This window comes from Danio aesculapii, chromosome 24 (assembly GCF_903798145.1).
Source record: "Danio aesculapii chromosome 24, fDanAes4.1, whole genome shotgun sequence".
In the NCBI taxonomy this organism is placed as follows: domain Eukaryota; kingdom Metazoa; phylum Chordata; class Actinopteri; order Cypriniformes; family Danionidae; genus Danio; species Danio aesculapii.
In genome coordinates, this window is record NC_079458.1 from 5,121,968 (window position 1) to 5,149,819 (window position 27,852).

General features: G+C 36.6%; 1 protein-coding gene across 3 annotated transcripts; it reads left to right on the top strand.

Moving 5' to 3' along the window:
- The first annotated feature begins 4,214 nt into the window (after positions 1-4,214).
- On the top strand, positions 4,215-26,212 carry kctd5b (potassium channel tetramerization domain containing 5b). 3 transcript variants are annotated; one of them, XM_056450956.1, is made up of 7 exons: positions 4,215-4,583; positions 11,240-11,348; positions 12,474-12,565; positions 16,342-16,437; positions 16,548-16,658; positions 19,771-19,896; positions 23,369-26,212. In XM_056450956.1, the coding sequence occupies exons 1-7, from the start codon at positions 4,380-4,382 to the stop codon at positions 23,396-23,398; spliced, it is 768 nt and encodes a 255-aa protein (XP_056306931.1). In that variant the 5' UTR covers positions 4,215-4,379; the 3' UTR covers positions 23,399-26,212. The 3 variants fall into 3 exon arrangements, with proteins under 3 accessions (XP_056306931.1, XP_056306932.1, XP_056306933.1); XM_056450957.1 differs by lacking the exon at positions 16,548-16,658; XM_056450958.1 differs by lacking the exons at positions 16,548-16,658; positions 19,771-19,896.
- Positions 26,213-27,852: the final 1,640 nt, after the last annotated feature.

The following is a 27,852-nucleotide window of genomic DNA, read 5'->3' on the forward strand; positions in this document are numbered from 1 at the left end:
ATTAAAAATAAAATGAAGAAATAATCAGATAAATAAGAATAAATAGTAAAATATTCACTACTGTGAAGAATTGAATGTTACTACTACGGTTGCGGATGACGCTAAATGTAGAAATCCACCCATATTTATTTTTTGTCTCATTTTCAATGAATGATTCAATGATTCACTCATAAAACTTAATATTTCATTGTTAGATGATCATTTCTGAAGAATTATTCAGTGGCATATTTTTGATGGCTGGTTGTTGCCACCTACTGGTTAAATAATGTAATTGCTGCCCCACAACTTTCATTTTTGAACGTTATTAAATGCACATGACTGCGATTTTTAATCTGTACCATAAACAACAGTGCTTTTATCTAAATTGTAAATTGTTATCCCAGTACTTCTGTGTTATTTGACTGTTTGTAATGTCATCACTAACTCAAAAGACTAAAGGCTGAATCTCTTTCTTGATTTTTGCGTTTTTCAAACACAGATTTGCGATTCGAAGGATTAAAAAATATATGCAAATCATCATCATTTATAATTTGTTGCATGGGTGTTGAGATTCTGATCTTTTTGTGATTAATGGTGCAGCTTACACTGAATGCATTAATGCAGGCTAAACAAGTAGTGACAAAACACCTTTAATAACCTAAGAAACCCACCACATCCCGAATAATACACCACAACTTCTTCCGTCATCATTATATTTGACAGGAAAGCCTAAATGCTTTCATGGATTTGATTTGAATGATGTGAGAGGCGATCTCTCTGTGATCATTACAAATTTAGGATTAATCTACAAGTAAAAAAAATATATTTATCCGCAGGTCACATGTGTACCGAACCGTTGGTTGTGATCCGTACAAATCACGGATCAACCGTGATCCGTTACACCCCTAGTATCTTCTAATATAGTGTTTCTCAACCAGGACCACCTGCATTGCATGTTTTGGATGTCTCATTTGTCTGTCACAGCCATCACAGGTCTTTTAGTCTGTGCTAATGAGCTGATGATCTGAATCAGGTGTGTTTGGTGAAGGAGACATGGAAAATGTGCAGAGCTGGTCATCCTCTAGGAACATGGTTGAGAAACACTGGTCTAATGGAATGTTTGCGCATATTTGGTTGATTACCGAAAGCAGAATTGGAAATATTCATACATTTTCCTTTGGCTTAGTCCCTTATTTATCAGGGTTTGCCACAGCGGAATGAACCGCCAACTATTCCAACATATGTTTTACGCAACGGATGCCCTTCCAGCGACAAGCCAGTGTAACCCCACCAGTCCTACACCACCCAACCCACTCTGAGCTGAACTGGCAACCTTTCGCACGGGGAGTCGGTTGCTCAAACAAGGAGGCTGAAGACCATGACCTCTAGCATCAGTCATTATAGCTCCTATAGAGGTCAGAGGAGTGAGGTTTATATGCACAGCACTTCACTAGCTGGCCTCCGCTACACCAGTACAGGGAAACACCCATGCACACATGCACTCGTACACTTTGGCCAATTTTGTTCAACCCAATTCATCTATAGTGCATGTTTTTAGACTGGGGGAAACCAGAGCACCCAGAGAAAACCAACTTTGGGAGAACATGCAAACTCCACACAGAATAAAAATTAATATAAATGTTTAATAGTTGAATATTTGTTGTCTAAATTCACTTTGAAATGCATACAAATAGCAATTTTCAAATGGGTCGTGCTCATTTATGCTGTGTATAATATAGCGGTACAAAACTTTAAGTTTTGATCTGCTGCCCTCTATAGGGAATTATTGGAATCTGCAGCTTATTTGTTAATTATTTGGTCCAGTCTGCAAAATATTTGGGCTGTCTCAAAACCATGAAAACCTTGAGTATTGTTGTTTGTGATTACATGCATCATATGACAACCAATATAATTTTCTTAGGAGTATTGTAGTGTACATGAAAACCTCATGATGTGGAGAATGGCTGCACTCAAATTATTTTTGCCGCCTTTTTCAAACTACTTACTTAAAATGAGCTGAATAAACACAGTTCTTCATTTGTTTAATATCAAGTCCAATCAAATTAGTGAAAACAATTAAGTTAACAATCGATTTGTGTTGAGCCCAGCATTTTTACAGCGTTTATTCAAGCTACTCGCTTATTACGAAAACTCACCTCATATAATCTACAGAGAAATACAAAATTTTCAATTGAATTGATCCTTGATGCGTGAAGGATATGGAAAATATCTAAAAAAAAAAAAAAAAAAAAAAAAAAAAAAAAATATAATATATATATATATATATATATATATATATATATATATATATATATATATATATATATATATATATATATATATATCAACATCGTTCATGGAATCACTAGTAGTGTAATGAAAACACGCTGAAGTATGGATTAGTCGCAGTAATGAACAGCACAGCCTGAGAGTTGATTCACTTGTGTTGTGTACTGTCTGAAAAAAATAAAAGTGAGGGAGGTTTCTTTTCCGCCTCATTCTGAATCGATATAGAACTGTTGAATTTTATTAATAATAATAAGATAAAATCTGAAAAGTAAATTAATCACAGTAACTAGCTACTTCTAATACCCAACACTACAGAGTGATTCCCAAGTGTGATTTAGATGAGTCAAGTAAAAAGCTTCGGTTCGAATGATTCGTTCATAGAATCACTAGAAATCTAATGAAAACGCGCTGAAGTATGGATTAGTAGCAGGAATGAAGAGCAAAGCTTGAGAGTGGATTCACTTTGTAGTGTCTGAAAAAAAACAAGTGTGAAGTGTTTCTTTTTTCCCTCATTCTGTAAAAATTGTACACTGCTTGTCGTTTTGATATTCTGTAGAACTACTGAGTTTAAGGCAAGTATATAGGTGTAATAAATAGCCTGATAATAAAAAATATATATATATATATCTTTACCTTTTCTGCTGAAAAATAAATTAATCACAGTAACTAGTTGCTTTGTTACACCCAACACTACAGAGTGATTCCCAAATGTGGTTTGGACGAGTCACTTAAAAAGCATCGATTCAAATGAATGATTCGTTCATGGAATCACTAGAAATCTAATAAAAACACGGTGAAGTGTGGATCAGAAGCAGGGAAGAACAGCACAGCCTGAGAGTGGATTCACTGTGTAGTGTCTGAATAAACAAGCTAGGGGTATTTCTTGTTTCCGTAATTCTGGGTCTACACCACTTCTCTGAATTGATATATACTGTTAAATGTAAGGGAAGTAGGCTTTAAATAAGTATAATTAATTACTTAAAATAAAAAAGTAATCCCTTTACTTTTTCAGCTGAAAAGTAATTTGATTACAGTAACTAGTCACTTTGTCCATTTTTACACCCAACACTAGAGTAATTCCCACATGTGTTTTGGAGTCACTTAAAGAGCATCGGCCAAAATGAATGAAATATTACAGTATTTAAATGCCTAATAAAAAAGCAATCCCCTTTCATATAAAAAGTAATCTGATTACAGTACGGTAACCAGTTGTTTTGAAAAAATTTACACCCAACACACGTGATTTCCAAATGTGGTTTTGACGAGTCACTTAAAAAGCATCGGTTGAAATGAATGATTCGTTTATGGAATCGCTAGAAATCTTATGAAAACATGCTGAAGTATGGATTAGTAGCAGGAATGAACAGCATTAATGTCTGACAAAAACAAGTGAGAGGTGTTTGTTTCTGTCATTATATATGTATTAGATGTCATTATATATATATATATATATCCCTTTCTTTACTTTTTTAGCTGAAAAGTAATTTAATAACAGTAACTAATTACTTTCTAAATGTGTTTTGGATGAGTCACTTAAAAAGCATCGGTTCAAATGAATGATTGGTTCACGGAATCACTAAAAATCTAATGAAAACACGGTGAAACGTGGATTAGAAGCAGTAATGAACATCACTGTGTAGTGTTTGAAAAACAACCGAGAGGTGTTTCTGGTTTCCGTCATTCTGCAAAATATACACTGCTTCTCTAAATTGCTCTAAGCCTAGAACTGTTGACTATAAAGCAAGTACAAATAAGTGTAATTTAATGACGTAAAATAAAAAAGTAATCCCTTACTTTACCTTTTCAGCTGAAAAGCAATTTAATTTAATTAAATATGGGTTATTTACACCCAACATAAGCCTACAGAGTGATTCTGTGGTGGTTTGGATGAGTCACTTAAAAAGCATCGGTTCAAATGAATGATTCGTTCATGGAATCACTGGAAATCTAATGAAAACACGCTGAAGTATGGATTAGTAGCAGGAATGAACAGCACAGCCTGAGAGTGGATTCATTGTAGTGTCTGAAAAAACAAAAGTGCTGGGTGTTTCTGCTCTCCGTCATTGCGGTCTGTTTCCCGTCACGCACTTCAGCGGAGCTCCGAGCGCAGGATGGCGGAGACTCACGGCGGGATCTGCGGGCAGGAGTCCCGGCGAGCGGCTCCGGTTCAGACCTTCAACCACCGCTCCTCCAAATGGGTCCGTCTGAACGTCGGGGGAACGTATTTTCTGACCACCAGACAGACGCTCTGCCGGGACCCAAAATCATTCCTGTTCCGACTGTGCCAAACGGACCCGGACCTCGATTCTGACAAGGTAATTACAGTTTATTTTACTTCACTTTTATAGTTCAGCTGAGGAAAATAACCTAGTGTCTAAGCCAGACCATTTATTTATTTAGTGGATTTATAAGTTATTCATAAACAATGGGTGAAAAAGTAGGTTAGAGAGTGCAGGAGTCTTAAAAATAGATTTAATTTTCAGTTTTAATATTAAGACTATACTGACAGTATATGACAATACTAATTAACTTAAGTCTTGTATTTATAAATATTTCTGCCTCTGCTCTAAATGATATGTCGTCAATGCTTTTTTATATGATCACATAATAAGACCTGAATTACTACATAATAAATATTGTGTGCTGAATGAACATGTAACATTATTTATTTACACATTTTAATTTAATGCAATTATTTTGAAACATTTTACAACTTAGTTGCATATATAATGCTATGCTTTCTGATTAAAAGTCTAATTTTATGCTGAACCCAAAATGGGACATCTTGTTTTTGACCTACATGTCAGATTAAAAGCTGAACAGAGATCATTTAAAAATAAAATGTTCTCATTTTTGACAATGTCATCATATAAATCTATATATAAACAAGTTTTTCAAATTTCACAGCTCTTTCTGCTCTGTTTTGAGGAGTTTGAAAATGGGTCATTAGTGCGAAGCTGTTATTGAACTCCTCTTAATGCCCTTTTATTGTTGTATGGAGTTATTTGTATTGTTTCTATGGTAATTTGGGGGCCGTCCAGATGGTTGTTTTTGTCTGGAGTTGTTTTCCTGTCGGATGGACTCGAACAAACACACTTTTACCGTCCACCGCACCCCCTCCTCTCCTCTCCCCATCCCAGAACAGGCTCTCTACTGTTCTCCTCCATGAGGGTTCAGGACGAACCGGCAGATTGTGGCCTGTTGTGAGTCTGTGGTGTCCCGGGATGGCATGTGGTGGACATCAGCTGCACATCTGCCCCAGTTCTGCCCTGTAATCTGGACACAATCCCGCTTACGACACCTGAGCCGTGTCGGAGATCAGGGTGGAAGGTTACGCCGCATGTTGGAAACACCCGTCTTGAATTTTTAATATCTTGTAGTAGATTCAAAAGCTTTATTCTGCAAAAAACAACTTCCTAGATGTACATTATCTCACTTATTACATGCCACAAAGATAAAAAATTAGACACAAAATGTAATCTAATAATTTAACTTTTCACCTAAAGGTGCTGTATGCAAGTTTTGACCCTTTTAAGCATAAAAACACATGCTAACTTAACGTGTTTGTCCTAAAAACAATGCTAAAGCCAGTTATTCTCCTGCATTGTGTGTCAGAATTTTTGTTTTTGTTTTGGTCTCTTTGACCAGCCCACTGCCAGTTCAGCTAATTATATTTCAGCACCCCTGCTTGCCTTAGCAGAAAATGCAATATATGTGATATATGTCAATATATGTAGCTGTAGCAAAAAATGTGATCTCCAGAGGTGGTTTTTAATTAGCAATTAATACAACTAGGGCAGGGCGATAATTATTTTCCATATTGAACAATGACAATATATATTTCGATATAAGTTGTTAATGCTTCCAGATTTAAGAGTATCCCAACAATGACAATAATTTTTTCGGTGGCTGAAAATTCGATACATCTCTAATATCAACACACATTTAGATTCCTATTGATGCACATTTCTGCTGTGTGTATTTAGATCAATATAAAGGTGAAAAAGTCCAAAGCTTATTATTGTTATTGACATCAATACATGCGATTCGATATTCAATTCAATTCAATTCACCTTTATTTGTATAGCGCTTATACAATGTAGATTGTGTCAAAGCAGCTTCACATAAAAGGTCACAGTAAATTGGAACAGTGTAGTTCAGTTTGTAGTGTTTAAGTTCAGTTCAGTTGAGCTCAGTTCAGTGTGGTTTAATAATAACTACTGAGAGTCCAAACACTGAAGAGAAAATCCAACGATGCGCAGCTCTACAGATCCCGAACCATGCAAGCCAGTTGCGACAGCGGCGAGGGAAAAAACTTCACTAAAGGCGGAAGTGAAGAAAAAAAAAACCTTGAGAGAAACCAGACTCAGTTGGGCACGACCATTTTAATTTCTCCGCTGGCCAAACGTCTTGTGCAGAGCTGCAGTCTCAGCGGCGGAGGCCGAAAGCTGGCCTCAGCGAAGACTTGTCTGTCCCTGGAGCGTCACAGAAATCAGTCTCATGTTCCACTCCTCCATGACCACCACAGTAGCTGCTCAGGATACGGCCTGGTCCAGGATATGGAAACCTTGGGATCATCTCGTCGTTGGTCTTGAATCGAATCAGTGACTAGTCTGAGGGCCTCGGGAAGGGTATCCCCAGGTGTAAATGGAGAATAAAGAGAATAATTAGCGTAGCTGCTGTTCATAGTGTATATAAACAAGATGCAGAACCTGTGTGGAGACCCGAATTTTTAGATATAATATAGTTTATAAAACTATTACAAACGTAAACATTAGCTGAGCAGCTTACGACGTAAGGCTCGATCATCTAGCAAATTTGTTCCTGTTGGTGTTGTAAATCTGGCAACCTGCGCATGCATCCAGTCATCAGGTGAAAAAAAAACCCTCTTCAATGTTTTGAATTTGGGCTGCAATGCCTACTTCAACCACTAGGTCAATCCTACATACTGCATTATATTAAGTTTGAGAAGCAAAAATGGTTCAATGCAGCCTACACTATCCTATTTATTTGGCAAGAGTCAAGAAAAGCTGCATAAAATAGGAATAACGCACCCTTGAATGTTGTGATTGACCAATCAGGATCAAGTATTCCAGAGTGATGCATAATAAATAATGTTATTCAATGGTCTCACTTGGTGTTTTGCTAAATAATTCGCCAAATAATCTTATGTCAAAAGGAAAAACAAGATTATTTTGTTTACGCCATTGGCTGATTATTTAGCTTGTTTTAAGGAAAAACTCACTGACATTTTGGCTAATTATTTCTGAAAACAAGACAATATTTGTTGCTTGTCTAGAAAATGCTTCTTGATTTACAATTTTTTAGACATTTGGACTAGAATAGATAATAAATCTAAGTAAGGGAAATATTTTTCTGCAGTGATGCTGAAGTACTCGATTCTGATTGGCTGGAATACAATAAAATCGTTTAATGCACAGGTAGTTCCAGTAGTTTGCTTTAAACTTTCATTCATTCATTCCTTTTCTTTTCAGCTTAGTCCCTTTATTAATCAGGGGCCACCACAGTGGAATGAACTGCCAATTTATCCAGCACATGTTTCACACAGCTGATGCCCTTCCAGCATTCCAGAATGCTTTAAACTTACTTTAAAAAAGTATTTAAAAAAACCTGTTGTGTTGTTAAATAAGTTACGATAAAGATGTTTTAATATTTTTAAATACTTAAGACTATTAAATTTGAAATAATAGAATATTAATAATAATAATAATAATAATAATAATAATAATAATAATAATAATAAATAATAATAATAAATAATAATTCATAATAATTCTTAATAACAATAACAACAACAACAATAATAATAATAATAAATAATAATAATAATAATAATAAATAATAAACAATAATAATAATTCATAAATAATAATAATAATAACAATAATAATAATAATAAATAATAATATTAACAATAATAATAATAAATAATAATAATAATAATTCATAATAAATAATAATAATAATAATAATAATAATAGAAATCATTTTTTTATTGTGAGCATAATCTTCAATGGATAAAAAAGTTGCAATATTAAGATTAAATATTTGTCTAAAATTATACAAAATGTCGTCTGATTATTTAAACGTTCTTAATTTGCACGAGGTTTTAAAGTGTTTGATTTTACGTAAAATCTGGTTTCAATTTTGAAAACCGAACAGAATTAAAATAAAGATGCTTTATTAAAACTATAAATAATTGTGCACATGTAGTTGTTTATAAAATCTTACTGTCTTATATTTAAATTAGTATATTTTGTATTGCAACGATAAAACTTAGGTTATATTATAGCGCAAGCAAAAAAAATTGACTGTAGTTCACTAAATTGCCACCAGTGTCGCTAAAAAGCTTTACGAATTTCACATAAAATCATACCTGCCAACATTTGACTTCGAAATTCAGGGGGAACGGGAAGGAGGATGTCTACTTTTGTCTACTAGTAGTACTGACGTTTCTACCAAATCCTGCATCTACCACCTGCGCAGAAATCAACAGCACAACTGGGTTGTAACGTACGTTGCCAGATTGAGGTAAAAAATGCTTTGAGATTTGAATAACTCATTAATTGTGTGAGGTGATGAGCTTCATACAAGATCTTGCAACTTCACAAACATGGACAAAAAGCTTGATTGGTCCATACAAATTACAAGAGTTTCCAGAGAGAAATAACAAAATGGCAGGGTGGCGAGTAGATGGGTGTGAAATATGGGAATGTTGCCAGGTATGCATAAAACACACAATTAAACAGTCTAATTTATCTTTTGACGAGTGTCAGCATGGCATTGTTTGGTACTCCTGCAGCTCGGGCCGTCTCACCTCCTCTCATCTCTCAAATCTCAGACGGTAATCTCAAAATAACCCTAATCCAGAATAATCCTGCTCTCTAGGGGCTTTAACCCTGTAAAGAGCAGGAGTCTCTAAGGCTCTGGGAAATCACTCCACGCCGTTTGTGCCCCAGATTTGATAAAAGGGTGATTTGAGTCTCTCACACACACTGTTCCTGGTTCAGTTTTAGTCTGGTTGGCTCTCGTGTGTGTGTGTGTGTGTGTGTGTGTGTGTGCGTGTGTGTGTGTGTGTGTGTGTGTGTGAGAGTTTTTGGTGTGTATTTTTAATGAATGTGGCCTGTAAAGCCATTACAGAAGCAGTGGAAAGCTCATCAATGTTTAAAGTCACTTTCCTCTAATGGCTCTCTGCTCTTAGTGTTCGCTGCTCGCACGCAAAGTTGAGTAAAAAAAGCAAGAGGTTTTTGGAATAAAGATATGAACTATATGATTTTCCAACTGATGAACTTGTTTGCCCTTTCAAGTGTGTGTATTAGTGTGCTATTAAGTGTGTGTTTATACAACAGGATTACACTTTCTCTTCATATTAATATAATATGATATGCTGGGCGTCACGGTGGCGCAGTGGGTAGCACGATCGCCTCACAGCAAGAAGGTCGCTGGTTCGAGTCCTGGCCAGTGTTGCCAGATTGGGCGGTTTTGAATTTATTTTTGTGGGTAAAAATGACATAGGAGAGTAGTGAAAATTTGGGCGGTTTTGCAACGGCAGGCCCGGTCTGCCCTTATAAACCTGTTTTGATCTATTAAAGAGATGCCATAGCCCCCGTTCTTTGCATACAAGGCTTAGGCTTAGAACAGTGTAGAAACGCTTGTGATCTCCCTCCCCGACACGACATCTCAATCACTCCTCAACCACACAACAGGTTATTATAGTCTACTGATTGTTGGGTAGACTATTGACTATAGATTGAAACTTTTGGTTTTCAGCGGTTTTTCGACACTTTTTGGGCTGGAATCAGTCAGCTACATCTGGCAACACTGGTCCCGGCTGGGCCAGTTGCATTTCTGTGTGGAGTTTGCATGTTCTCCCCGTGTTGGCGTGGGTTTCCTCCGAGTGCTCCGGTTTCCCCCACAGTCCAAACAGATGCGCTATAGGGGAATTGGGTAAGTGTATGATTGTGTGTGAATGAGTGTGTATGGATGTTTCCCAGTGATGGGTTGCAGCTGGAAGGGCATCCGCTGTGTAAAACATATGCTGGATAAGTTGGCAGTTCATTCCACTGTGGCAACCCCTGATAAATAAAGAACTAAGGCGAAAATAAAATGAATAATGTAATATAGGGCGGCATGGTAGCTCAGTGGTTAGCACTGTTGTCTCACAGCAAGAAGATCACTGGTTCAAGCCTCAGCTGGACCAGTTGGCGTTCCAATGTGGAGTTTGCATGTTCTCTCCGTGTTGGCGTGGGTTTCCTTCGGATTATTATTATTATTTATTATTATTATTATTATATATGTTTTAGCAACATTTACTTAATTCTTAAAGTACGTTTCAGTAATTTGTCAACTTAAGAATGTACTGAATATTTTTAAGTGTAAAATGTTTGTAAGAAAAATTGCGTAGATCATTGTAAAGTTTTTGAAGTGTAGCCTGGTATTCATTTCAGATTTCAGATACACCAAACTTTGCATTTATTTTCATTCAGCTTAGTCCCATATTAATCAGGGGTCGCCACAGCGAAATGAACCAGCAACTATTCCAGCATATCCTTTACACAGTAGATCCCCTTCCAGCTTCAACCCAGTATGGGGAAACACCCATACACTCTCGCATTCACACACACTCATACACTACAGCCAAATTAGTTAATTCAATTCACCTATAGGGGGCGATGCGGTGGCGTAGTAGGAAGTGCTGTCGCTGCATTTCTGTGTGGAGTTTGCATGTTCTCGCCGTGTTGGCGTGAGTTTCCTCCGGGTGCTTCGGTTTCCCCCACAAGTCCAAACACATGCACTATAGGGGAATTCATTCATTCATTCATTCATTCATTGACCCAGCCGGGACTTGAACCTGCGACCTTCTTGCTGTGAGGCGATTGTGCTACCCATTGCGCCACAGTGACACCAAAATCAAATTTCTCAGGACTTATAGTTTGTTCTTGAACTGCAGGATGAGTCCGGGGCGTATCTGATCGACAGAGACCCTGTGTATTTCGGCTCTGTGCTGAATTACCTGAGACATGGGAAACTCGTGCTCAATAAGAACCTGACGGAGGAGGGTACGACACACACACAGACAAACATACACACTCAAACACAGGCACTCAAATACACACACACAACCAGACACACAACCACAAACATACACACAAACACACATGCAAACAGACATACAAACATACATGAACCCATATACAAACACACACACACACACACATACACTTAAACGCACACTCACACACACACACACAACTAGACACAGACAAACTAGACTCAAACACACACTAACAGTAACACACATACTCAACTCACACTCAAACACACTAACACGCACACATATACACACAAACAAACACACAGAAACAGATACACACACATACTCTCACACACAAACACACAGACACGCTCAAGCATACACGCAATCTCACACACAGATATACACACATACACACATTCAAACACACATAGACACACATTCAGACACACACACACAATCTCACAGACATACAAACACACATATACACAAAAACACAGTGACAGATACACACAGAGACATACAAACACACACACTTAAATACACAGACATACAATTAGACACACACACATAATCTTACACAGACACAGACATACAAGCACACACAAACACACACAGGCACACAATTAGACACACACACAATCTCACAGACATACAAACACACATACACACAAAAACACAGTGACAGATACACACACAGAGACATACAAACACACACTCAAATACACACACATACTCTCACACTCAAACACGGACATACAATTAGACACACACACATAATCTCAGACACAGATATACACACAGACATACAAACACACAAACACAGACATACAAGCAAACACAGACATTCAAACACACATACACACACACACACATAATCTAATACACAGACACAGATACAGATACACAAACACACATAGACACAGACATAAAAACACACACAAACACACTCTTAAACTCACACGAACACACCCACACATACACACAGACAGACAAAAGCACAGAGAGAGATACATACACACATATTCTCACACACACAGACATAAAAACACACACACAGAGATACACCCACACAAACACACACACACACACAGAGACTGTGACTAAAGCAGTGAATCTGTCTCTCTATGTGTGTGTGTGTGTCCATCAGGAGCTCTTGAAGAGGCCGAGTTCTACAACATCACCTCACTAATAAAACTCATCAAGGAGAAAATCATCGAAAGAGACGCCAAGACCACTCATGTAAGAGAGCATCAACACAACGCTGTCACAAATACTTTGATACATCTTACATAGGCTACGTTTGAGCATGTTCATATTGACGAATTACCAACCTACGTCACACATGACATCACACGGGTTGCAAAAACAGACAGGCTGCAATAGCAAACATGTCGTGTCGTGCGGTAGGATGCCAAATTCAAAAGTCCAAAAATAGAAAACTTAATTTTACCGTACACCACACTGCTTTAATGCCAACTGCAGACGTCTTTGGCTAAAAGGGAGCTGAATGGAATGAGGACCTAATTAAAAATGCTCGACTCTGCAGTTCTCATGTCATATCAGGTAAGTTCAGGCTATGCTGAATCATACACATTACTCGTTTCTGATTGCAGCAATGATTTCAGCAAAAATAGTAAATATGGTACACAGAATTAAACTGCGGACACTGAATGCTCAGAATGACACGTGAAAGTGTAAGTTTTTAAGGTAAACTTGGTTTTATATTCACATAATTATTCAGTTACAACTTGTGACACACTCCCTATATTGTTTACCTTGGCACTTTTAATAGTCAGTCTGAAATAACCTGCAAGTGTGACTTGAAAACAACATTAACACTGTTTATTTGACTGTGAACAATCTTTGCTTGTCATTGGCTGCTAATATGATTTAGCTATTTAGAGTTACTAATACTTTTATGAAATTATATTATTAAGGAGAAAGTGCGAATATAAAACCATCTTTACCTCTATGTGTACGTTCACATACACTGCCGTAAGTTCAGGTGCAGTTCACTGTCAGAATGCAGTCGTTTTGCTTGTTCATGATCACCCTGGCCTTCTATAGCTCTGTTTTTTGTCCTTGTCTTTGGCTAGGCAGAACTTCGGTTTTTAGCACTACAAAGTGTTGAATCTGGTAATCATGGAGCATTATTTCTTGCACATGACCACACCAAAATTGTTGGCATCCAATGACTTGTAGATCTTTAACTTCTCTCTTGTAAAATCATTTGGAGCTTCAATGAGATAGTTGTATATTTGCTTGGTCATTTCATCTTATCTGATATCCATTGGGAGGTTGCTATCACAAACGGACCTATCAAACGAACGCCGCTAACTTTAACATTAATTTTGCTGAATAACTGTGTTTACCACTGGGTGACGAGCTGTTATAATATGCTGAAAGCATTATGTATATAATATATATAATATGTAATCAATAAAAGTTATTTAAAAGACAACAACAAACTCTGTACCGCATCGGATGTCATTCCCTCGCTGTAAATGCAAGCGCTTCCTGTTTTTTTCTGCTACCTCGCTGTGCGCGCATCCTGAATGTTTACAAACTGGTAATTCAGCTATAGAGTGACCGCCAATGATTTTTCAGCATTTAAAGCCTCAGTATGTCATTTTAGCCACTAGAGGGTGTGTATTCACAACAAACAAAGGTGTAGTTTCATGACGGCGTGACTGAGTGTGGAATCGTGGAAGTTGTAGTCTTAGTTACATCTCATTACAGTTATTTTCAATTAAATTGCCAGAAATGTCAATTTTCAAATCTCTAAACACAAAACTCAAAACTTTTGACGCAGGCTCTTTAGTGTTTAAAACATTGCATGTTGCGTTTATTTCTATAGAGAAGTCTTGCATTTGCAGGATCATTGGTTCACATAATCCTTTTATCACACAAATACTACAGAAACACAACTTTAGATCACACACTAGAGACACATCGTTTCAATAAACAATCATTCAATATTGTTGTTTAAAATATATGATGCAGGTTTCATTATTGTTTATACATAAGTGTAGAGGGAACAGTACAGACAGTGGAATCACTGAACTAAAGTTTTATTCATTTAATCATAATGTAGGTTTACTGTAAAACAAAACAGAATAGTGAAGTTAACAAAAGTGTTTCTGCACGTCCCCATTTCGAAGAGCTGACCTATGGCATGATATATGGTACATGGATTGGATTTCACATACTGGCATATTTGTCAAAGTACAGCATATATAAGTACACCCCTCACAAATCTCACTTTTAAATTCATATTTTTAATAGGAAGCTATACAATAATATATTTGTGCATATACATTAGATCAGGAGTTCTCAGCCCTTTTCACTTCGGGACCCACTTATTTCTCTGATCAATTTTTTAAGATCCACCTGTCTGACAGGGGCTAATAATTTTGACTTTAAAATGTATTTAAAAAAATTAAAAACTGCTTTTATTCTAGCCGAAATAAAACAAATAAGGCTTTCTCCAGAAGAAAAAATATTATCAGACATACTGTGAAAATTTCCTTGCTCTGTTAAACATCATTTGGTTAATATTTAAAAAAATAAATAAAAAATTCAAAGGGGGGACTAATCATTTGACTTCAACTGTTTATATATATGTATATATGTATATATATATATATATATATATATATATATATATATATATATATATATATATATATATATATATATATATATATATATTAGTGCTGGGCCGTTATCGGCGTTAACGTGCTGTGTTAACGTGAGACTCTTATCACGCGATAAAAAAAATATCACCGTTAGTCTATTCTCAGAGTTGGGTTGGGAGCTGGGTCTATTCTACGCAAGCTATGATGACTTTTACCTTCATATTTTAGCACGGATGTATACCTGACCGGTGAGCTGTCTGACAAAAAAAAAGTGCCTTTCTGAATCAAATCAGCAGGTTGCCTGACTTCAGCTGCAGTTCGGCAGTTTCACTTTAACTCATGAACATTTCATCCATGCCGTCGTGACAAACTGGGGTGTTAGACGCAAATGAGGAGCAAGGACTGGTGAGAGTGTTATGAAATGTAATATTGCAGGCCAAACGGAAAGAAAAAACTTCAGTATTTCGGGATGGAACTTGTCGGAAAATATGGCGAAAAATCCTACATGACAGTAATAGTTTGATAGCAGTGTTTACTTCAGTAATGCCACTATATGCATACTCCACATGTCTTAATTTCATTTGTGTTTAGTTCAGTTATGACTTTAGTCGCATTAAGGTGATCAAAAATCTTTGTTTACATGGTAGACTCTTAATCATATTAAAATCGTATTAAAGTATTGTTGCCCATGTAAACATACTCAATGTTTAACACACCGTCAGGGCTCTGTGAACTTGGCATTGAGAAGCAGCATTTTCTGTATGTACATACATCAAAAGCAAGTATGAAATCACTGTTTAGAGCTTGTGTAGGCCTACAGTTCAACATTCATGTTTAACTGAATAAACAGTTAGTAAACACAAGTACATCTTATTGAACATCATTTATTTTCATCACCAATTATCATAGTAGAACAGTTTCTCAAGCAGTTTGTGATGCATTTTGGAAACAGGAGATGAGCCCCTGGTCTAATGCTTGAGAAACCCGTTCTCAAAGATGTATTATTTGGGTAGCACACATAATCTGAATGCCAGAATTCAAATGAGCCATTTTAATCTAGATTAATTAATAATATATATAAATACATTTGTTGTGCCTTTTACTATTTTCTATTATCAGTATTTTATAAAAAATATATACTTTTATTTAAATTGAATTATATTTATTTAAATTGAATTATATATCATACATACATACATACATACATACAGTACATACATACATTCACTGAGAAATGGAAAAAAATATTCATTTTCAAAATGAAGTGTACTCATATATGCTGAGCACTGTATAGTATTCATACGCAGTCCCCGCTACTGTAACATCATGTACATTTAAATTGAAGCTTTGCTAATTTGTGCATGTCTTTGTGTTCAGACGCCAGTCAAGCATGTGTACCGAGTGCTGCAGTGTCAAGAAGAAGAGCTGACGCAGATGGTCTCCACCATGTCGGACGGGTGGAAGTTCGAGCAGGTAAATCGCACCCGCATCCCTTCCTCCTCTCATTCCAGCTCTCACAACAATCAGACTCGCCTGCGCTCTGTGATGCAGGCCCCGCCTCACGCTCTGATTGGTTGTTGCAGCTTGTCAGTGTAGGTTATGGGCGGGCCCAGAAGTCAGAGTTTTTCCTGATTGTGTCTCGGGAGGTGAAGGGGGAGGAGTCAAGCCAAACTCACCCCGCCCACAGTGGAGAGGTGTGTCCAAACATCCTCTGTCCTCCCACTAACCTGCATGATTGATGCCAGTGCTCACAGTGCTTCTGTCCTGCATGTTTATAAGTGTGTGTTATTGCTTGTTTTGAGGGCAGAGTCTGCATTGCGTTCACAAGCATGTTGTGCGCATGTTGTATGTGTGTAAGGTGAGACACCCCAGGGTAAAAGTCTGGGTCAGAAATTAAATCTGATATAATGTTCGCTAATCGAAATGAAATGCAGCAAATTTACATTTTTGGGGGGGATTTTTTATATTTAATATTAATTGTGAGAGCTAGTTAATTTATGCAGGGGCATTTTTAACTTTAAATTGTGTGCTGATCACACCGAACATGCTTTTCTGTTCTGAAAATGTGACTTTTTTTTCTTGACAACAAAAAAGAAGTGTGGTGCGCATTTTTTGTTGCTAGGCAACGATTAAATCATCTGCGTATTGTGCGCGAGCGCTGCTGTTGACATTGTTATAATTGTAATATTTGATAATATTGTGATATTCAGGATTTGTGAAGTTATACAGCTACGCACAAAACAGCGACCGCTACTTCCTCCTCCATCTTTAAAAGTATCTGTAGTTGTCTTCACAACACAAATACTGCTGTCACCTCAATGGAAACCCCGCCTATGCTTTTATTTGATTGGAGAATGAAAAATGACGTGACTGACATACAGCGCTTTTCAGAGTTCAACGGCAAAAACGCAGGGCGCAGCAGATGGTTAAAACGGAAGCGTTTAAAACGATCACAGCCATTAGAAACCATTCAAAAAGGCACCTTACACTTAAAAGCACGTTTGATGTGATCAAGCCTTTAGGTGGCATTTATTTGTCACTAAACAACATAATTTGCCATTAGTTTTGTAATAAGTAAAAATAATAAACAGTGTTTACATCACTGTGAGTTGTTTTGTTTATTATGTTTATTAAATGTTTTCATTTGACTCGTGGAGTGTTGCAGTCAAATATTTGACGTTTAAAATGTTACGTTTAAATATGCAAATGATGCATTATATATATATATATACACTTTATTAGGTACACCTTACTAGTACCAGGTTGGACCCCCTTTTGCCTTCAGGACTGCCTTAACCCTTTGTGGCATAGCTTCAACAAGGTACTTTAAATATTTCTCAGATATTTTGATCCATATTGATATGATAGCATCATCCAGTTACTGCAGATTTGTCGGCTGCACATCCATGATGCGAATCTCCCAATCCACCACATCCCTAAGGTGCTCTATTGGATTGAGCTCTGGTGACTGTGGAGGCCATTTGAGTACAGTGAACTCATTGTCATGTTCAAGAAACCAGTCTGAGATGATTCTTGCTTTATGACATGGTGCGTTACCCTGCTGGAAGTAGCCATCAGTAGATGAGTACACTGTTTTCATAAAGGGATGGACATGGTCAGCAACAATACACAGGTAGGATGTGGCGTTGACACGATGCTCAATTGATACTAATGGGCCCAAAGTGTACCAAGAAAATATCCCCCACACCATTACACCACCACCAGCAGCCTGAACCGTTGATAGGCAGGATGGATCCGTGCTTTCATGTTGTTGATGCCAAATTCTGACCCGACCATCCGAATGTCGCAGCAGAAATGGAGACTCATCAGACCAGGCAACGTTTCTCCAATCTTCTATTGTCCAGTTTTGGTGAGCCTGTGTGAATTGTAGCCTCAGTTTCTTGTTCTTAGCTGACAGGAGTGGCACCCGGTGTGGTCTTCTGCTGCTGTAGCCCATCCGCCTCAAGGTTGGATGTGTTGTGTGTTCAGAGATGCTCTTCTGCAGACCTCTGTTGTAATGAGTGCTTATTTGAGTTACTGTTGCCTTTCCTTCAGCTGGAACCAGTCTGGCCATTCTCCTCTGACCTCTGTCATCAACAAGGCATTTGCTTCCACAGAACTGCCGCTTACTGGATATTTTCTGTTTTTCTGACCATTCTCTGTAAACCCTAGAGATGGTTGTGCGTGAAAATACACAGACCAGCCCGTCTGGCACCAACAACCATGCCACCTTCAAAGTCACTTAATTCCCCTTTCTTCCCTATTCTGATGCTCGGTTTGAACTGCAGTAGATCGTCTCGACCAATGCTTAAATGCATTGAGTTGCTGCCATGTGACTGGCTGACTAGAAATTTGCATTAACGAGCAGTTGGACTGGTGTACCTAATAAAGTATATACATAGATATTATAGTTTTATAGTTGTATGCATATTAAAAATTCTAATACTTTACATGGTTGTTTACATGAGTTTGGTTTCATTAAGATTTTAATATATGAATAAATGATATAAATGATTTTTTTAGTAAAAAAATGCAGTAAATTCATCAACATTTATAGAATTACAAAAGATTCAGATTTATTTATCACCATTTAAAAGCAGCAACTGTTTTCAGCTTTAATAAGAAGAATAAAAAAATAGAAATGTTGATATCCTTATATATATATATATATCACTAAATACAAAACATTTTTATTACAGGAGGAAAAACTAAACCTAATGAATAAAACTTTAAAGCTAATAGATAAAACATCTGTTTTTCTGTTGAACACACACGAAGATGTTTCGAAGAAAGCTTAAAACCATTGACTTCCATAGGAAAAGCTAATTCTATGGAAGTCAATGGTTGCATTTTGGATATTTTCTTTTCTATTATTGTATAAGAAGCCAAAAGAGCCCAAAATCTCAAAACTGCATGTAAAAATGCCTGTAGTGTCTTGCCTTAAAGGATTGCTTGTCCAGAAATATCAACCCTGTCCTCATTTACTCACCCTCATGTCTTTCCAAAACCTGTACGGCATTTCTGCAGTAAAACCTTCAAACTCACAGTGTAAAACTGAATAATGTCAAATGATGTTGTCAAAGCTCCTAAAAGCATCATAAGCGCAGAAATCCCAATTCAGTCACTCGCAAACCAAGTTACTGTCATTCATATTGAAAGCACATTGATCGAGCGACTCATGACATCATTGCATTTTTGGGTGGACTCTAGTGTTAATTATTCAGACCGGATGCATATTAATTGAGGATGCATTTTAGTTAGCCGCTAATTCGCTGTTTTCTTTGTGTTGTTGGTGTTTTTGTGTAGCTGGTCAGCATCGGGTCGTCCTATAACTATGGTAATGAGGATCAGGCCGAGTTCCTGTGTGTCGTTTCTAAAGAGCTGCACAACCAGTCGTACATGAGCAGCTCTCAGCCCAGTGAGAAAGCCAAGGTAAGCATGTGTGTGTGTGTGTGTGTGTGTGGACTTGCTTTTATATCCCAGTGGAGACTTAAAGTACACATGAAATCAAAACTAACCATATTGATTTTGTTAGCTCACACTGCTAGTCTTGTGGTGAACAATTCCTCTGTGCGTGTCAGTAAGAAAAACTCAAATGTTTGCTCTTGTAATCTGTAATTGAAATCTGAAAATGCACTTCCTGTTTGTTTTCGGTTCAATTCTCAGATTAGGTCTGCCTGAGGTATTGGGCGTGGCTAACATACTTAACCACGCCCCCTCCCGCTGTCAGTTTTGAGAACAAACAGAAATGGTGAGGAGGAGGAGGAGTCTGTCTAATAATGAAACCCAAAACTCTTCTCATGATCTTTCTAAATGAAATACCTGCTTTATTACATCCAATCAGCTTGCAGTAGACAAAAACACGCCACGCCCTCTGTTTTCTCGTTTAATATTTTGTTTCTCTGGGAACAGCATCACAATATATAACAAAAATGGTCGCAGCTTCCGGTTGCAAACTTGAAGGCTAACAACATTATGTAGGCATAATGAAGGCACACAGACTCATGGGGACTTGTTTTATCATGGGAACCAAAATGGAGGTCTTTATGGGTAAAACATGTTTATAAATCACACAGAATGAAGCATCATAAATATTTTCCTTCGGCTTAGTACTTTATTTAATACACAGTGGGATGAACCGCCAACTATTCCAGCATATGTTTTATGCAGCGGATACCCTTCCAGCTGCAGCCCAGTAATGGGAAACTTTAATTCACACCTATAGCGCATGTGTTTGGACTGTGGGGGAAACCGGAGCACCGGAGGAAACACACGCCAACACGGGGAGAACATGCAAACTCCACACAGAAATTCCAACTGACCCAGTCCAGGCTCGAACCAGTGACCTTCTTACTGTAAGGCGACAGTGCTAACCACGGAGCCACCGTGCCGCACATAATAGAAACATCATTACGTCTGTGAGAGTCTCCATTGGGATATAGAAACAAGTCTCTGTGTGTGCGCAAATGCACTGCTAGCACACTTCTGACTGACTTATTTCAGTCTACTCTCAACACTGCTTTTTAAAAATAGCACGCTGACCTTTTTCTGTTGGTCACATGTTATGTTTCTGTGCACGGCACGTACTCGTCATTCTAGAAATTATAGATTTTTTTTACATATATAGGAACTTTATATGTAGATTTAAAAAATTATGTACAGTCTTAATAACTCATTTCTTTTGTCTTTAATAATAATATTTTTCTAGTTATTTGTAAGATACTAGTATTCAGCTTATAGTCCAATTTAAAGAATTAACACGGTTAATTAGGTTAACTAGTCAAGTTAGTGGCTTTGTTCTGTAGACAGACGAAAAACTCTATTTCCTAAAGGGGCTAATAATATTGACTTTAATATTGTTTTTAAAAATAAATAAAAGTCTTTATTTCAGACAGAATAAAAGAAATAAGACTTTGTGCAAAAGAAAAAATATTATACAAAATACTGTGAAAATTTCCTTGCTCTGTTAAACATAATTTGGGAAATATTAAAAAATAAATAAATTCACTATATATATGTTCATTATTCATTATTCATTATATATATATATATATATATATATATATATATATATATATATATATATATATATATATATATATATATATATATATATATATATATATATATATATATATATATTCATATTTTTGTGTTAAAGCTTTTCATTGTTGTGTTACAATTAAATCTTCACCATTTATTTATTATTTATTAATTTAATTTTTTCATGAAAAAAACTTATGCTTGTGCTTATGTGTTGTTAGTTAATCATTTTGCAAACAATAATGCAAAATATGGTAATATTAATTTGCTTGTAGTTTATTAAATATGGTAATATTAATTTGCTTGTAGTTTATTAATTTGCTTGTAGTTTATTAATTTGCTTGTAGTTTATTAATTTGCTTGTAGTTTATTAATTTGCTTGTAGTTTATTAATTTGCTTGTAGTTTATTCAAAGACAAAAAATGGAAAGTCGTGTTATATTGCACTGCATGTGGGATACTAATAATAATATAGCATACTGAAAATAGCATACAAATGTGAATTCTTTTCATACTTTGTCTATTATACATGGTATGAGATGGGAAATTAATAAGGATATCAGTAGATCACAAAAAATATTTATATTGGTATTATATTTTGTCAATATATGTATAAACTGGTATATTGGTATTAAATTTTGTCAGTATATATATAAACAGTTGCAATCAGAATAATTAGCCCCCCTGAATTATTAGCCCCCGTTTATTTTTTCCCCCAATTTCTGTGAGAGAAGATTTCTTCAACACATTTCTAAACATAATAGTTTTAATAACTCATCTCTAATAACTGATTTATTTTATCTTTGTCTTGATGACAGTAAATAATATTAGACAAGATATTTTTCAAGACACTTCTATACAGCTTAAAGTGACATTTAAAGGCTTAACTAGGTTAATTAGGTTAACTAGGCAGGTTAGGGTAATTAGGCAAGTTATTGTATAACGATGGTTTGTTCTGTAGACTATCGGAAAATAATAATTTTGACATTAAAATGGCTTTTAAATTATTAAAAACTGCTTTTATTCTAGCCGAAATAAAACAAATAAGAAGAAAAATATTATGTGAAAATTTCCTTGCTCTGTTAAACATCAGTTGGAGAATATTTAAAAAGGCAAAATAAATTCAAAGGGGGCTAATAATTCTGACTTCAACTGTAAATAATTATAATTTATACTTATGCATAACATATTCAAATTTAGCATTCTATGCACAGTTGTTTAGGTGAGTTTTAGGGTTGTAATTTAATTTAATTTAAATTTATGTTATTTTATTTCATTTCATTTTTGTTTTTTATTTTAATTGTATTTAATTTTATTTTAATTTCATTTTATTTAATTTAATTTATTTATTTTTTTATTTATTTTTATTTTATTTTATTTTATTTTATTTTATTTTATTTTATTTTATTTTATTTTATTTTATTTTATTTTATTTTATTTTATTTTATTTTATTTTATTTTATTTTATTTTCAGGAAGGTTTTAACTTTTTTATTATTCTTGTGAATTGTTGTGAACTCATGCCTGAACAGCACTTTGAACACTTGTTGTTTCCTAAAAAGTGCTTCATAAATAAACTTTTGATTGATTGATTGATTGATTGATTGATTGATCGATCGATCCTTAACTTTTCTGATTTTGACTGTAATGTAATGATATGCACCTTTTGTGAAACTGCTTTGGAATGATAATTATTATGAAAAGTGCTATACAAGTAATTATAAGTGCTATACAAGTAAATCTGAATTGAAATAATTAAACTATATTAAATTGAATTATTGAGTGATTGATATTGAAGATGCAAACTGTACCCGCATCTCTATTCTAGTAAATCCCCCATAAACCCTCTGCTGTTTCCCTCAGATTCTGCAGGAGCGCGGCTCTAGAATATGATCATCCGTGTTTTTGAGGCGTATCAGTTGTTTCTCTATAAGCTTGTTCTCCTCATGCCTTGAGCACCGGACACCAGAAGAGCACCAGAAGAGCAGATTCACAGTCCCAACCGTGCCTGAAGACACACAAGCGGATTCTCTGCTCAGGATCGGGACTAAAGTAAACCTCAGGGATCATCCGGACACTGCACTGAATCACAGCTCACTCCTTCAGCAGTCAGTAGAAATCTGATGTACACTCACTGGCCACTTCATTGGGTACACATTACTAGTATCAGGTTGGAACCAGTCTGGCCATTCTCCTCTGACCTCTGGCATCAACAAGGCATTTGCTCCCACAGAACTGCCGCTCACTGGATATTTTCTCTTTTTCAGACCATTCTCTGTAAACCCTAGAGATGGTTGTGTGTGAAAATCCCAGTAGATCAGCAGTTTCTGAAATACTCAGACCAGCCCGTCTGGGACCAACAACCATGCCACATTCAAAGTCACTTAAATTCCCTTTCTTCCCCATTCTGGTGCTCGGTTTGAAATACAGCAGATCGTCTTGACCATGTCTACATGCCTAAATGCATTGAGTCGCTGCCATGTGATTGGCTGATTCGAAATTTGCTTTAAAGAGCAGTTGGACAGGTGTACCTAATAAAGTGGCCAGTGAGTTTATATGCAAATTGCGTAACAATTTACAATAAGGTTGCATTCGGTAAAGGCATAGTTCACCCAGAAATTACAATTTATTAATCTCCCTCAAGCGATTACAAAACCTTTATGAGTTTTTTTCTTCTGTTAAACACAAAAGAAGATATTTTGAAGAATGCCGAAAACCGGTAACCACTCACTTTCCATAGTAGGCAAAATAAATACTATGGAAGTCAATGGTTACTTGCGTCTGACATTTTTGCGTTCAGCAGTATAAAGAAACGCATAAAGAGTGGAAACGAGTAAAGGGTGAGTAAATTATAGCACAATTTTTTATTTTTGAGTGAACTATCCCTTTAATGTCAATGTATTTACTAACATGAACAAACAACGAATTATACTTTTATTACAGTATTTATTTCCTCTTTTTTTGGTTATAAAATGTGGATTTTAATAATGCATTAGTAAGTGTTGAATTATGATTATTAAGTGCTGTACAAGTATTGTTCATTATTAGTTCATATTAGTAAATGCACTAGTGAAACCTTATTATAGTTACATATATGACATACAAGCTCAAATTTAGATTTTACATATATCAGATATGTCATATATGGAATATTAAATATTGCAAACATGACTGTTTACATATATACACCACCCATGACAAAAGTCTTGTCGTCAATCCTAGCTGTAAGAGCAGCAAATAATAACTTGACTTCTAGTTGATCATTTGGAAAAGTGGCAGAAGGTGGATTTTCCCCATGAATCATCTGTTGAGCTGCATCCCAATCATCACAAATACTGCAGAAGACCTACTGGAACCAGCATGAACCCAATATTCTCACAGAATCAGTCAAGTTTGGTGAAGGAAAAATCATGGTTTGGGGTTACATTCAGTATGAGGGCGTGTGAGAGATCTGCAGAGTGGATGGCAACATCAACAGCCTGAGGTATCAAGACATTTGTGCTGCCCATTACATTACAAACACAGGATAGCCCTCCTTCTCATACTTCAGCCGCCACATCAAAGCTCCTAAAAAGCAAAGAAGGTCAAGGTGCTCCAGGATTGACCAGCCCAGTCACCAGACATGAACATTATTGAGCATGTCTGGGGTAAGACGGAGGAGGCATTGAAGATGAATCCAAAGACTCTTGATGAACTCTGGGAGTCCTGCAGGAACGCTTGCTTTGCCATTCCAGATGACTTTATTAATGAGTGATTTGAGTCATTGCAGAGATGTATGGATGCAGTCCTCCAAGCTCATGATGGAGTCAGACACAATATTCATTCTGTTTCCACTGCAGCATGACTTTATATTCTATACTGGACGTTATTTCTGTTAAGTGACAAGACTTTTGTCTTTAGTAAAGTCAGACCTTACTGTCCTAATTAAAGAATTAATAATCAAGGCCTGATCATATTTGATTTTAGTTAAATAAGCGTAATCTAGAGGCCTTTGCCTTTCATATAAGCCACTTCTGATACTAAATGATCTAGAAGTCAAGTTATTATTTGTTGTTACTAAAACTTGAATAGGTGACAAGACTTTTGTCAGGTAGTGTATATATATTGTACATATATGTTGAAATGTACGAAATACACATATATCATCATATCATTCAACAATAATTCAAAACAACAACATTCATTTGTTCTAAATCTCACTTCTGCCTTTCAAATGCAGAATAAAAGTTTCCACTTCTTTCTAAAATGCTCGCTGACACCAAGATTTTGATCAAAACACATATTACGGTATGGTTTTTACTCCTTTTTAATGTGAAAAATATTGCTTTTGCACTATATTGCGCCGTAATTATCATTATCATCATCATCATCATCATCATCACACAGGTGATTTATCAGGAAATACACTCATCATTTAGAAATGTGTATTTTATTATTACTGTATTGTTGGCTGGACTTGAAAGGGAAGCGGTTTTTTCTGTTGAGAGTAAAGACAGGATTGAGGAAGCATTAAATCACCGTCATCTCTCCGACTTTGCACATTTTGATATAAACACTATTAGGCCTACATGTTATATATAAGGTAATGCTGTATGCGTTTATATGTATTTTTGAAAATGGTAAAATCTCACGTCACTCTAATATTCATATAGCTGAATGTAGCAACACACACACACACTTTTAAGATATAAATGGCTTTTTAACAAATAGCTGTGTGTCTGTGTGCTTTTTTTACTGTCGTCTTGGAGAAATTTATTTAAAAAAATAAGATTTGATATTTTGTAATAATATTTTTATTAATTTATTATTCATTTATACATTTTAATATTTCAAAAAGAAATTGTTTTAATAAAAAATGTATAAATAATTATAAATAGGGCACACAGTGGCTCAGTGGTTAGCACTGTCACCTCACAGCAAGAAGGTCGCTGGATCGAGTCTCAGCTAATCCACTTGGCATTTCTGTGTGGCGTTTGCATGTTCTCCCCGTGTTGGCGTGGGCTTTCTCCGGGCACTCCGGTTTCCCCCACAGTCAAAACACACAGAGGAATTGAATAAGCTAAATTGGCCATAGTGTTTGAATGTGTGTGTGAATGAGTGTGTAAGGATGTTTCCCAGTACTGGGTTGCAGCTGGAAGGGCATCTGCTGTGTAAAACATATGCTGAAATAGTTGGCAGTTCATTCTGCTGTGGCAACCCCTGATAAAAAAAGGAGTAAGTCGAAGGAAAATGAATAAATGAATGAACCCTGCCGGTCGTACACCACCCAACCCCGCTCTGGGCTGGGATTGAACCGGCGACTATACCAAGAAGGCTAAAGATCATGACCTCTAGCATATTTTAGAGGTCAGATGACTGAGCTTTACCTGCACAGCAACTCACTTCAGACTCCACTACACTCTACAATCCCCTAAACCTCACTACCATCCGGATCACGGCACCAATGTAACCCTGCTGGTCCTACACACCACCCAACCCGCTCTGAGCTGGGATTGAACCAGCGACCTTCCACATGGGAGTCGGTTGCTCTAACAAGGAGACCATGGCCTCCGTTACACACACTCCCCTAAACCTCACTCCCACTCCCATCCAGGTCACGCCACCAATGTAACCCCGCCAGTTCTACACCACCCAACCCACTCCAGGCTGGGATCGAAACGGTGACTCCGCATGAGAGTCGGTTGCCCCTCCAAGGAGGCTAAATACCATGGCCTCTAGCAGCTGTTGCTAGAGAACCTTTTAGAGGTCAGATGAGTGAGGTTTACCTGCAAAGCACTTCACTAGCTGGCCTCTGCTACACTCATCCCCTTAAACCTCACTCCCACCCGGGTCACGGCACCAATGTAACCCTGCCAGTTCTACACCACCCAACCCTCTCCGAGCTGGGATCAAACTGGTGACCTTCCACATGGTCATAAGCCTCCTTGGCAAAGCAATCGACTCCTATGCAGAAGGTTGCCGGTTCGATCCCAGCTTAGAGAGGGTTGGGTGGTGTAGGACTGGCGGGGGTTACATATACAGACAGAGAAAAGTGATAAACACATGACAAAAATGCTCAACAAAATTACTAAAACTTAAAATTAAAAGATATAACGTGGAAATTAAAACTAATTCAAAGTATTATTAACATTCTCATCATCCCCGGTGAGCAGTTGGAGCTGAGGTCACGGCAGGATTTGATTATTTTGATCACTTTAACAGCATCAGTCCTAACATTGCGTAATTGCTCTGATTCTAATGCTTCATGAGTTATGCAGTGAATCATTTTGAATATTAATATTTCCTCTGTCATGCAGAGAGATTAATTCATTTCTGCTCTATCTGTGCTTTCACCTGACCTCCTGCTT

Excerpts from the sequence above, each read along its gene's own strand:
- kctd5b (XM_056450956.1), top strand. The coding sequence starts at position 4,380 with ATGGCGGAGACTCACGGCGGGATCTGCGGGCAGGAGTCCCGGCGAGCG. Across the intron at positions 12,566-16,341 it reads GAGACGCCAAGACCACTCAT|ACGCCAGTCAAGCATGTGTA; the intron begins GTAAGAGAGCAT and ends CTTTGTGTTCAG. Across the intron at positions 19,897-23,368 it reads AGCCCAGTGAGAAAGCCAAG|ATTCTGCAGGAGCGCGGCTC; the intron begins GTAAGCATGTGT and ends TGTTTCCCTCAG.